The sequence below is a fragment of the Terrapene carolina genome, unplaced genomic scaffold (genome assembly GCF_002925995.2).
Source record: "Terrapene carolina triunguis isolate 2854851 unplaced genomic scaffold, T_m_triunguis-2.0 Scaffold8261, whole genome shotgun sequence".
In the NCBI taxonomy this organism is placed as follows: domain Eukaryota; kingdom Metazoa; phylum Chordata; order Testudines; family Emydidae; genus Terrapene; species Terrapene triunguis.
Genome location: NW_020672612.1, coordinates 1 through 14059, shown reverse-complemented (window position 1 = coordinate 14059; position 14059 = coordinate 1). Strand labels below are relative to the sequence as shown.

Sequence of the window (14059 nt, the reverse complement as noted above, 5' to 3'; positions counted from 1 at the left end):
AAGTGACTTTCCATACTATGTGAGAACATATTTGTTTTAGAGATGACTGGGATGCAGTTGGCAAGGGGAGGGGAATACAGGAGCAAATGAAAGGGGTAGGGCCTTGGGGAGAAGACACACAGCAGGATCGAGGCTTGACAGAAGAGATGGGGCAAGGTTACAATTTCAGGGATCCAGCTATCAGCAATTGGAAAGGTGGCAACCAAGTGTAGTGTACATAGACTGATTCCCCAGCTCATGACAGTGACACAGCACAGTAAGGACAGGGAAGGGTTTAATGTCTCTCTGTCTGTCCAGTAAGTGATTCAGGGAAGAGGCCCTAGCACCATGCACCAGCCAGCTCTGCACAGAGCTCAATCTGAGAGCCAGAGCACAAGGAGAAAAACATTAGTTCTCTTTATGAGTAAAGAGCTGGAGCAGCCTTCCCCGGATCTGTTTGGTCCTCACCTCGTAAATGATGGGGTGTAGCATGGGGGGCATCAGCAGGAACATACTGGCAATGAGAACGCGCAAATGCAGTGGCACATTCTGGCCAAATCGCTGCGTGAGAGACGAGAAGAAATCTGGGATGTACAAAAGTAAGATGGCACAAAGATGAGAGATGCAGGTCCCAAAAGTTTTCAGCCGGGCATCCTTTGTGGGGAGGCGGAAGATGGCCCGGAGAATCAGAGTATAGGACATGGTGATAAAAAACACATCCATTCCGATCACACAGAAAAGATTAAACAGGCCATAGTAACTACTGATGCGGATGTCAGCGCAGGCCAGGTTCACCACAGCTATATGCCCACAATAGAAGTGGGGGATGATGTTGGTTCTACAATACGGCCACCGCCTCGCCAATAAGGGATAGGGTAATGTGACTATGCCACTGCGCAGCAGCACGGCCAGGCCTATCTTGGCCACAACAGAGTTTGTCAGGGTTGTGGAATACCTCAGAGGATTGCAGATGGCTACGTAGCGATCAAAAGCCATGGCCACGAGGATTCCAGACTCCATCGTTGAGAAGGAATAAATAAAGTACATCTGGGTGAGGCAGGCACTGAAACTGATCTCCCTGGAATTGAACCAGAAGATGCTCAGCATTTTTGGTAGGGTGGATGTGCACACGACCAGGTCGGTGATGGCCAGCATACAGAGGAAATAGAACATGGCCCCCTGGAAGCTCGGCTCCATCTTCACGATGAGCAAGATAGTGAAGTTCCCCAACACGGCTATGACGTACATAGCACAGAAGGGAATGGAGATCCAGATATGGGCTGCCTCTAGGCCAGGAATACCAAGTAGGATGAAGGTGGAGGGGTTGCTGAAGTTGGTTGTGTTGGAATCTGACACGTATTAGGGGAGAAGGTGTCCAACTGTGAGGTGTCTACTGCATGTACCGTACGTTCCCCTGACTTACTGTGTGTTCCCAGGATCTCGGTTGATGGTCGCAGTTGAAATGCCTGAATGGAAAGACAATGTTAATATGAGACACTACATGCATTAGTGGAGACTGTTCTCATGGGAGAAGGAGTCTGATCACTCTTCACACACTGAAAAATTACATTTTCATAAATCAGAGACAATAACTATGAACAACGACCCTACTAAATCCAATTCCATATTTTGTGGTGCTCCCTGTGTTAATCATTCCTACATATTGTGGGGGGGAAACCTTAAGAGGCCCCAGCAGGACACACAAGTGTGGATACTGGTTATCAATCATTATTCCTTAATGCAATGGGAGCCAGGATAGGGAGTCAATTCTGTAGGGAGTTTCCCATTGATCCAGTTGCTTGAACTCTGAGAGTGGAAAACAAACGCATGAGCCAGGGCACCCTGTTCTGGGAGAAACATCCCAACTAGAACATACCTCAGGGAGAAGACCTGTGCGCCATTGATAGCAGCTGAAGAGAAACACCTGCTCATTCGCAGCAGTGGCGAAAACAAAAGCAATGTTCAGATCACAAAGATATGGGATGGAGAATAACATGTTTGGGATATGTGTTCAGTTTTGGTCACCGAGTAATGATTAAGGATATAGCACATATAAAAGGGATTTCCAAGACAGGCTCTGAGAATGGGGGAGTCTGCCATATGCAAACATAAAGAAAAGTCTGGGACTCTTTAGTTTACACAAGAGACAAAGAAGGGAGCATATGATATAGGAGAGGAAAATAAAAAATGAAACTGAATTACATTCAAATGGCCAGTTTCCTTTCAGTACTATTTATAGACACTTAGAACTCCAAGAGGACTAATTACCCAAAGCTGAGTAAAATTGTCAGCAAAACTGATTAGGAGGAAAAATGTAGACAGAAAAATATGAATGAAAATTGGTAGTTCTTTGATAACAGTTTATTAGATAGTGGAAAAATCATGATTCCATAGTTAACAAAGTGAACAACTTTGGGTAAAAACCCATTTCAGTGGCAAAGTGAGGGCAGAAATTGGGGTGGTGAAGCAATATGCAAAAAATAGGAAAAATGGAAAATAGATAGCCAAGAATAGAAATCGGAAGTTATGAAAGTTGATAAGGTACGTTAAGACATCAGGGAAAACTCCATGTTTGGCAGGGCTCTGGATCAAAAAAAAGGAGGTTATTAAGTATATTAACAACAAGAGAAATCCTAGAGAAGTTTTATGTCAATTCCTGTGTTAAATGTAAAATATTAAAAAATAAAGGGAAAGGTTTTTTTTATAAAAGAATTGACAAGGTTAAGAAACAATGGGAAAGCTGGTATGGGATTAGTTAAAAAAAAGTCTAGAAGGGTAAGTTATGCCTGTCACCAACAAGGTTTATGCAAAACAGGCCTTGTCAAATAAACCTGATTTCATCCTTTTATGAGAGTACACATTGGTTGATCAACGGAACCACGCAGATGCAGCACACCTTGATTTCTCGGAGGCATTTGATCCAGTAGTGGAAAATACTGAGTTAAAAATGAACACCCTAAAATATCAGTAGAGAGCATGGAAAATGGACTGGAAACTGGCTAACTGATGGATCTCAGAAAGCTGTAGTCAATAGGCCTTCGTCAGTAAATGGGGCTGTTTGTAGTGGGGTTCTGTAGGGATCAGTTCTAGGCCTGATGCTATTCAATATTTTAATCACTGATCTGGAAGGAAATAGAAAATCACTGCAGAGAAAATTTGTGGATGACCTAAAGATTGGCAGAGGGGGTACAATGAGGAGCCCAGGCAGGCATACCGATTGATATGGAGCATTGGTAAGAGGGGCCCATGCAAACAAACTGTTTTAATACAGTGAAATGCAAAATTATCCTCTTGGAACAGGGAATGCAGGCAGGACCCACAGATTACAGCACTGTATTATGGAATGCAAGGACACTGAAAAGGATTTAGGGGTCATTGTGGACAACCAACTCATCGTGAGCTCCCAGTGTGATGCTGTAGCATAAAGGGACGATGTGATCCTTGGATGGATAAATAGGGGAGGTGAGTTGGAGCAGGGGAAGGATTTTACCTCTGCACATGGAATTGGGGAAACAAACTGCATCCAGTTCTGGGGTCAACATTTGATAAAAAATATGTTGAAAGAGGGGGCAGAAAAGGGCCACAAAAGAGCCACTTGGAGAGGGGGCAGAAAAGAAACACAAAAATGATGGGAGGATAGAGAAAAAGCCGGAGCTTAGACTTGAAGGTGTATATCTCTTTAATTGATCAAAGGGATGATCAAGCGGAGACTTTCATGTGGAGAGAACCATGGGTAATAATGGGCTCTGTAATCTACCAGAGAAAGGCAAGACCAAAGGGCTAGAAGTTGAAGCCAGGCAAATTAAAGCTAGAAATTAGTGCCAAATATTTAGCTCTGAGGGTGATTACGCATTGGGGGACACTGAGAAGGGAAGTGTTGGATTCTCCAATTCCCCATGTTGGGAGATTCAGATTTTTTTCTGGAAGATCTGCTTGATGGGTTGTTTACACTTAAAATGCTACAGAGTTACTGCCATAGCACTTCACTATAGACACTACTTACACAGATGGAAGGGTTCTCCCCTCAGCACAGGTAATCCCCGAGAGGTGGTAGCTAGGTTGATGGAAGAATTAATCTCATGTTCTTTACACCAGGGCACAGATTATCCAATAAGTTCTGGGAATGTATTGGAGATAATTTTTTGTTCCAGAAGCTGGAGTAAGCTACTAGGAGAGAGGCTGTTCTAGACTTGATTTTGACGAAGGAGGAGGAACTGGTTGAGAATTTGAAAGTGGAAGGCAGTTTGGGGGAAAGTGATCATGAAATGATAGAGTTCATGATTGTAAGGAATGGTAGGAGGGAAAACAGCAAAATAAAGACAATGGATTTCAAGAAGGCAGATTTTAGCAGACTCAGGAAGCTGGTAGGTAAGATCTCATGGGAAGCAAATGTAAGGGGAAAAATAATAGAAGACAGGTGGCAGTTTTTCAGAGACATTATTAAGGGCACAGGAGCAAACTATCCCACTGCATAGGAAAGATAGGAAGCATGGCAAGAGACGACAATGACTTAACCAGGAGATCTTGAATGATCTAAAAACAAAAAAGGACCGAGCTGAATTGTTTTTTGAAAGTTTCAGGCATAACAGTTCAGCTGACTTCTCGAATGAAGCTAGGAGAAAGTATGTGTTACCCATGTTGAAATATTGTTCTAGTGAGGAGCCCTAGTACCTCTAATCTTTCCAGCAGATAAAAGTCAGGTAACAGCCCCTGTCCCCCTGCCCCATTAACAGACAGAGCCCTGAAATGCAAGAGGAGAGGGTGACAGTGTCTGTGTCTGGCGCGAGGGATAGCTCAGTGGTTTGAACGTTGGCCTACTAAACCCAGGGTTGTGAATTCAAGCCTTGAAGGGGCCATTTGGGGCAAAAATCTGTCTGGGGATTTTTAGTCCAACTTTGAGCAGGGAGTTGGACTAGATACCTCCTGAGGTCCCTTCCAACCCTCATATTCTATAAGCACACAGCTGGCTCCTGATGTCTGTACTCAGTTGTTGCTCAAAGGGGAGTTTTGCCTCACTGGGGCCTGAGTGAAGTACAGGCCGTGATCTAAGAATTTGCCCTGGTATTGCACATCTACTAACATCTTTCATCCTGAAGGATTCACTGTGCCACTGAAATGCACCACCCTGGGGCTGGAGGCCATCAGGCGGGATGCGCAGCGATGCACAGAAATCAGTGACATTTTGACCAGTGATTCTTTGGCAAACTCATCAATTATGGCAAGAGCCCTGGGATGTGTCATGGCTGTGCAGAGCAGAAAGGACCACAGGCTTACTCTCTATCCCTCCACACCCACGTTACACAGGGTTTGAGATCAGGTGAGCTCCTCAGCAAGAGATGGGTACCTGTAAATTCTGAGATGGAAGTGTCCTTCCTGGGAATCCCCCTCAGGTAGCCGTGTCCCACACCTCTCTCACCCCAGCATCTGCAGCAGCATCCCACGCCAAGAGCCGACACAGGGGTGTGCACAGTTTATAATATAGCTCTGTGCAATCTCAGTGGGGTCCGCTCAGCCTGTAGAGGAGAAGAGAGCATCTGAATGTAAACAGGCTGGAGACAAGCATGTCTCCACTTCTGTGCTAATTATCCAGCTTTAGGAGTAAACAGTAATTAAGGAACCTTCCCAAAGGGAGATGAGAACTCCTGGGCTCTGTGCTGAGTCAGGGAGGAATTGGCTGTTTTGTGTATTTGTGTATATTTATAAAATAGAGTTGATTAGAAAGAAAATAAGAGATAATGTCTGGCTCTCCATAGGCTCTGGTACCCTGTAAATGCCCAGGATGGATGGATAGATAGGAGCAGGCAGATCTGGAGAAAGATGACTGAGGGGAGACATGAGCACTTTCTAATGCCATATGGGGCTTTTGCTATGAGATCAGAGATCAATACATCTCTCTATCATCATACTGTGCAACACACTTCATTGAAGGATTTTCAAAATGGAACAGACTTAGGCTATGTCCACACTTGCAGATGTAACGATCCGGGAGTTAACCCCCCTCAGAGAGCGCTGCAGGGACAAGGCTGCTGTGTCTTCACACTGTGAGCTGCCAGTGCAATGGCATGGCCACACTTGCGGCACTTGCAGCGGCATTCAGAGAGGTTCACTCTGGGCAGCTATCTCAAAGAGCATCTCCTTCCCCTTCAGCCGCCAAGGTTTGTGGGAAGGGGGCAGGGGGTCGTGGGGCAACCTGGGTCCTGTCCCAATGGCCCGTTGTGCATCAGTTCACTCCCCAGTAGTCCTTTTCCTTCCATCCTCATTTGGCGCCATCTTTCAACAGTTTTTGTGCTGCACGCTCTGTCCATCTTTTCAGTCTTCGGGAACAGATCCTGAACTGTTGATGAATATGCTGATGGGTCTCACTAACACTTGACGAATGGCAGTCCAGCTACTCCTTGAACGGCAAAGTGAGGATGAGTGGTCCGACGAAGATGTTGACACATGTAGTAGAGACAACACGAGATTGCTTGCGGCATTCACGGAAGTGCTGGCCACAGTGGAAAGCTGTTGTTGGGCTCAGGAAACAAGCAGTGAGGGGTGGGTTCATATCATCATGCGAGTCTGGGATGACGAGTAGTGGCTGCAGAACTTTTGCATGAGAAAAGGCACTTGCATGGGACTGTGTGATGAGCTCACCCCCACCCTGTGGCACAAGGACATGAGAATGAGAGCTGCCCTGATGATGGAGAAGTGCATGGTGATTGCACTATGCAAGCTGGCTATTCCAGACAGCTACCAATTGATCGCTAACCAATTCGTGTTGGGCAAGTCAACCATTGGAGTTTTCAGGGCCATTAATCACATCCTGCTCAGAAAAAAACGTGACTGTGGGCAACGTGTGTGACATTGTGGATGGCTTTGCACAGATGGGTTCCCTAACTGTGGAGAGGCGATAGATGACACGCATATTCCAATTCTGACACCAGACCACCCAGCCTCCGAATACATTAATAGGAAAGGTTATTTCTCGATGGTTCTCCAGGCACTTGTGGATCACCATGGGTGTTTCATGGACATTAACGCAGGCTGGTCCAGAAAGGTGCATGACGCACAAATCTTAGGGAACACAGGCTTGTTGAGGAAGCTGCAAGCCGAGCCTTTTTTCTTGGACAAGAAGATCACCACAGGGGAAGACAAAATGCCCATTGTGATCCTGGGAGACCTACCCCTTGATACAGTGGCTCATGAAGCCATACATGGGGAGCCTTAACAGCAGCAAGAAGCAGCTCAACAACGGGTTGAGCCGGTGCAGAATGACTGTTAAGTGTGCTTTTGGCTGTTTTAAAGGCCCGCTGGCGAAGTCTGTATGGGAAGCTGGATTTTACCGATGACAACATCCCTATGTTTATAGCCGCGTGCTGTACCCTCATAATATTTGTGAAGGGAAGGGTGAAAGCTTCACTCAGGCATAGACTGCTGAGGGTACGTCTTCATTACCCTCCATATCGGCGGGTAGCAATCGATTTATCCGGGATCGATATATCGCGTGTCGTTAAGACGCGATATATCGATCCCCGAACGCGCTCACCGTCCACTCCGGAACTCCACCAGAGCGAGCGGCGGTAGCGCAGTCGACGGGGGAGCCGCGGCCATCGATCCCGTGCTGTGTGGCCCCAGGTAATTTGATCCAAGATACTTCGACTTCAGCTACGCTATTCGCGTAGCTGAAATTGCGTATCTTCGATCAACCCCACCCCCAGTGTAGACCAGCCCTGAGACTCAGCACCTGGAGGCTGAATTTAAACAGCCAGAGACCAGCGCTATTTGGGGGGCAGTGCAGGGCGGTGAGGATCAGAGATGCCTTGAGGCAGCAATTCATTGCTGAAAGCAAATAATGTTTGGTGCCATGCGCGGGAGTGCAGTGGTCCCAGTGCTATTAGGCGTCTGTGATTGCTCCATATGATGCACTGACTAGCAATCCCTGTTGCTTTTCTGGGCTATGCTTGCTTTTATTTAATGCAATAAAAATGCTTTTTAACAAAAAAAAAAGTATTTATTAATATTAAAAAAAGGTGGAGAGACACACATGGGGTGACACATCTGCGCAGTGTGGGGGAAGGGTGGAGGGAGGTGGTGTGGGGCGTTCCAGAATCCTTAGAGATTTGTGTATATACAGGTGTCATATGCAGCATTTCTGTCTGGAGTGCCATGCAATGGGTGCTGCCCTTCATCTGAGCTGAACTGCCTGTGGATGGGTTTTGAGTGAAGCGGGTAATGGTTGGAGTCTGCAGGGCTGGATGGTGAAGGTGTAGGTGTTGGAGGCTGCTGGGAATGATATGAAACAGGATGGTGGCCAAACTGTGTTACAGGTGACATAGGGGCACAAGGGAAAGACTTCTGGGACAAGAACTGCAGGGGGGGTCGGCCGAGGAGCTGCTCCGTATACACTGTTAGGAGCGCCTGAATCAAGTCTGCTTGGCGCTCCCTAATGTTTAGGAGCCACTCCACAGTTTCTTGCCGGCAATCTGCGTTCTCTTGGCACGTACCCTCCTTTCACTCTCCAGTGACTCGTGTATTTTTTTATTTTCAGCAAGCGACTGCTGCATAACTTCATGCAGAAGGTCCTCCTTGCTTTTATGTGGCCACTTCCATTAGGCCAGCGAAAATGAGGAGGACTGTGATACTCAGGTTGCATTTGTGAAGCCAAAACATTTTACAGATGCAGCATTGTTAACACTAGACAGAGCAATGATACAGCTGATAGGAAAGACAAGCACAATACACAAACCTAGCAAAAACAAAAATGGCCTGCCCCAAGGTGAGACCCACTAAAACATTGGACTTTTAGTCTGATCAGGATAAATGGAGGCATAGAGACTGAAACCAATGGGATAAACTCAAACTCTGCAAAAATGGCCACATCCCTCAAATTGACCTGGTGTTACCCAGGGACAGGGAATAGAAAATATGGGTAATGAACCACCACTCTTAAGAAGGCCCCAGAGAACTACTAGGGGTGTACTGTTTAACTTGAGATGAATCTGTTATTGGTTCTAAGTGGTGTTTTAATGAATATTATCATGCTGAGTATAAAGAATTGGACATGGGAAGTTAAATATGTTAAATGTTCTTTTATTATTTGTTAATGTTTTAATATAATATAATGCTTGTAAATCTCTCTATTATTCACAGTTGTCTCTTTTATTTACTGAACCTAAAGAGAATAGAAACACAAATAAGGTGCTTTGCATGTTCTGATCTTTTTTCTTGTTATCAGCAGGTTTAAAATAAATAAAAGAAAGTATTTCTTCATACAACACACAGTCAACCTGTGGTACTCCTTGCCAGAGGATGTTTTAAAGTCCAAGACTATAAGAGGGTTCAAAAAGAATTAGATTTCTCGTGGTGAGGCAGGCCTCTGTGTAAAGGAAGTGGGAGTGAGGACTCCGATCCTTTTGCTAGCCAATTCCACCATGGTGGTGCATAAGTCAGGAAAGTTCCACACAAGAGTGGTGTCACAGATTTCTGTTACCAATCTGCCTGGGGCATCAGATGATCAGGCTGAAGCCACAGGATCTAAGGGGAAGAGATGAAGGAGCACACCAAGTGACTAAATTTTAAACCTTTATTAATCAAATCAAATCAAATAAGAGCAGTGAGTGCAGGGTGCTCCCCACATCACTCAAAGGAAGGAAATAAGCATTAGTACCCATGCCCTAACCCACTTTCATACTCACACACGCACAACCCAGGGCTGGCCAAGCCCGAGTGTAACGTAAGAAGAAGAGGGGAAAGGGTGGACGAGAGTTCTGTCCTGTGCACAGGCCATCCATGGTCCGCTGTTGATCTCCGATTTGCTTCAGCTCTCAAGAGGGTTTTATGTCTTGGGGTCTTTTGTGGGTGTTTCGTTCAGGGACCTCTGTCCCCCATGCTTTTTGTACCAGTCCAAACCAGCTTTCTGTGGCCTCCTCAGCTTTCCCCAAAACACATCGGCTTTAGGGATGTGAAACTTGTTTTCCCCCTCGCTGGCCTTTACTGTCTCACTAGTTTTTGCAATCCCCTGCAGTTTTGTTCAGTTTACTGCTCTGTTTTCATGGCTGGTTGGGGTTTGAATCCAGGCCCCTGTCTTTCTTGGCATACAGTCGAGAGTCGGTTGTGTGCCATGGCCTTGGGCTGGAGTCAGCGTCTTATCTTCAGACCTAGCTGGAGCGTTGAGTTAACCAGCTCTCTTCTCCCTCCCTCCCTCTTTGGCCTCTTGCAACATGCAAAGGAACCTTTCACTCAACACTCACAACTCTGACCCTTCCTGAAATGCTTTGCAATGCCGCACCAGTGTTAGCAACATACAACACTGATCTTCCCCCCAGGGGACCCCCTGAGGGAGTGGGCCATTGGGTTGTGACAGTGGGACCACTGACTTGCTAACACCTTCTTGAAAGGACTCACCTTACTTTTCTCTTCTAAGGTGAAACTTTTACCCTTTGAATGCTTTGCTCTTTTGTAGTGCACAAGGCTCTTCAAATTTCTGCCAAACAGTGTAAAAACCTGCTCCCTTTTTCTGACTTAGGCTCTGTCTACACCACAGACCTTACAATGGCACAGCTCTTCTGCTCATGATTCACCACTGTAAGGTCTCTCGCATGGCTGCTCTATGCCTATGGGAGAGAGCTCTCCTACTGACAACACACAACCACCCCCAATTAGTATTTCCCACTCACATAGAGCTTTTGTTGGTTTTTTCACACCCCTGACCGACAAAAGTTTTATTGACAAAAGTGCTAGTGTAGACAAAGTCTGAGTTGCATGCCAGTAAAGGCTCCCACTGCCTCAACTCCTGCAGTGTTTAAGAAGACTTCAATTTCTGCTAGTCTTCTTTCTCACCACGCCCAGCTGATTGAATAGATATGTCTGAAAACTCTGTCTGAATCCCTTCCCGGACTCCAGTGCACTACCCGAGAGTTTCAACTCCTTGGGGGTTTCCAGTTGTTCCATCTCTCTGATGGCTCCTTTGTTCCTTCACCACACCCCTGTTATCTCTGCCCTCTCCTCTGGTCTCCCCTCTGGTACCATGGGTTGGGAATTCATAAGAAGGGGGCACAGTCTCCACTCTAATTAGGGAGGCAAGATTAGAACTAAAGCAGAGTTACAAATACTAATGGAGACCCACGTGATACCAGCTATGTGTCTGGTTCAGCCATCACTCAGTGACATATTCTCTTTAGACCCAATCTAGTTCCCCTGAATATGCGCTCTGCTCTTAAAGGCCTAGGACATACTTCTAACAGCCATGGTAGGGTTCTACATTTCATACCCAAACAGCAGTATATGTAACCACCCATTCCTAGAGCTGTTACTCCCTCAACTCCCCATCTGCCCCCTTTCTGGTTTGTTGCACACAGTAGCTGTATCTTGCCTTAATTTGATTGATAGGCTCCTTGGGGCAGGGGTTGTTTCTCCTTCTGCGTTTGCAAAAAGCCCAGCACAAGGGGCCCCGAACTGGAGCAGGGCTTCTGGAGCAGGGCCACAATACAAATGATGATCATAAATAATAAACACAATAATCCATTCAAATCAGGGCCTGCCCCCACCCCTTTCCCTTTAGCTTCAGATGAAGGTTAAATCAGCCTCCTACAGAGTGTTAGTAACTTGAATACAGGTGGACAAGGCACCAGAGAAATAACCATGATGAACCCGATGAGCAGGCAGAGAATTCAGCTATGGGAATCCAACCACCCTTCTAGCATTTGTGTTTAAGCACTTTAAAAACTTGTCACTGTTTATTTGTCTGCTCTTTTCTGATGTATCCGATTCTTTTTTATGTGAATGTTTCTCATCTGATCTGGCCCTTACATTATCCTCTTCCATCCTCTGCTCCTGACTATAACCTAGAGAATCTCTATCAATAGACTTTCCTCTATCCTTGTGATCTTCTGCAGCAATCAGCTTTCCCCATCTCTTAGTTTAAAAACTGCTCTGCAACCTTTTTAATGTTAAGTGCCAGCAGTCTGGTTCCACTTTGGTTTAGGTGGAGCCCATCTCTCCTGTATAGGCTCCCCCTATCCCAAAAGTTTCCCCAGTTCCTAATGACTATAATCCCCTCCTCTCTACACCATTCTCTCATCCACGCATTGAGACTCTGAAGCTCTGCCTGCCTACCTGGCCCTGTGCGTGGAACTGGGAGCATTTCTGAGAATGCCACCATAGAGGTCCTGGATTTCAGTCTCTTCCCTAGCAGGATGTCTCTCCTACCCTTCCCGATGTCACTGGTACCATGACCACCGGCTCCTCCCCAACACTACACATATGTCTATCTACATGCCTTGAGAGATCCGCAACCTTCGCACCAGGCAGGCAAGTCACCATACAGTTCTCCCGGTCATCACAAACCCAGCTATCAATGTTTCTAATGATCAAATCTCTCATTACTAACACCTGCCTTTTCCTAGTAACTGGAGATCCCTCCCCCAGAGAGGTACCCTCAGTGCGAGAGGATACCCCAACACCATCTTGAAGGAGGGTCCCAACTATGGGAAGGTTTCCCTCTGCTCCCATTGACTGCTCTACTTCCCTGGGCCTTTAATCCTCCTCAACAGCACAGGGGCTGTCTGACCAGAGGTGGGACAATTCTTCAGTGGCCCGGAAAGCCTCATCAACATACCTCTCTACCTCCCTTAGCTCCTCCAGTTCTGCCACCCTGGCCTCCAAAGCCCGTACACGGTCTCTGAGGGCCAGGAGCTCCTTGCACCGAATGCACACATACGCCACCTGCCCACAGGGCAGGTAATCATATTTGTTGCACTCCGCGCAATAAACTGGATAGCCCCCAGTTTTTGATAGGGGTGGCAACTTTAACCGTGAGACAAGGGGCTACTTAGATTATTAAAAACTCTAGTGTTTTGGCAGAAGCACTGTATCTAAATCCTACAGAAAAGAAAGAAAATTAATTAAAGATGCGACCCCCTCAGCTCTAATACTAAGATGTCCTGAAATCCTGAGGCAAATCACTTAAAGGACACTGGTTAGGTATAAAATTTTAATGTATATTCTTACTTTGTTGCTAACTCCATGGAGAGAGGGACCCAGTCAGGACTCCTGTGTTCTATGTCAGCTCTGGAAGGGGAGTGGGTTCCAATGCGGGGCAGATACATCTTGGGACTACATAAGAACATCGGAATGCCCGTAGTGGGTAAGACCAATGATCCATCTAGCCCAGTATCCTGTTTGCCGAGAATGGCCAATACGATGTGCCTCAGAGGGAATGAACAGAGCATAGAAAGCATCAAGTGATTCATGTCACCCACACCCAGATTCTGGCAAACAAATGCTAGGGACACCATCCCTACCCATCCAGGCTAATAGCCATTGATTGACTCAGGCTCCATAAACTTATCTATCTTTTATTGGAACCCTGATACAGTCTTGGCCTTCACAACATCCTCTGGCCCACAGTTGCACAGGTTTACTGTGAAGAATTTTTTTTTCTTTCAAAACTGCTGCCTATTAATTTCATTGGATGACCCCCAGTTCTTCAGTTATGTGAAGGAGTAAATAATGTTTCCTTATTGATTTTTTTCCACACCATGCATGATTTTACAGACCTCATATCCCACTTTCACATCACTTTTCAAAGCTGAAAAGTCCCAGATTTTTAATCTCTCCTCATATAGAAGCTGTTCCATACCCCTAATCATTTCTGTTGCCTTTCTATGAGCCTTTTCCCATTTCAATCTATCTTTTTTGAGATGGGGCGACCAGATCTGCACACAGTAATCAATATGCGGCTGTACCTGGTGTTTATATAGAGGCAATATGATATTTTCTGTTTTATTTTCTATCCCTTCTTAGTGATTACAAACATTCTCTTAGATTTTTTGTTTGCCATTGCACATTGATGAGATATTTTAACCCTATCTCAGCACTTGTGATTGTATGACCTGTTTGTTTTCTCCTGTACTCTTTGCTCATAGGCCTTGTGCTCAGAGGTAGGAGTTTGGGGCAGAGGCATCTATCTATAAATAGTTTAACCTTTAAAGACTATCAGCCCTAACAAGTTCTCAGCTGGACAGAAGAAGGGAGTAACTGTATTCTAGATTAAACCAGTTTCTTCCAGCTTCTCTGTTGAGGGTTGGGCGTGGAAGTA

At 45.8% G+C, this 14059-nt stretch overlaps 1 protein-coding gene across 1 annotated transcript; it reads right to left on the bottom strand.

The window, feature by feature from the left end:
• Positions 1–387: 387 nt before the first annotated feature.
• Positions 388–1338, bottom strand: LOC112121073 (olfactory receptor 52E2-like; the record flags this gene model as incomplete). The annotated part of the gene is made up of 1 exon (XM_024220176.1): positions 388–1338. A coding segment is annotated over one exon (951 nt), but the record flags the coding sequence as incomplete, so codon positions are not given.
• Positions 1339–14059: the final 12721 nt, after the last annotated feature.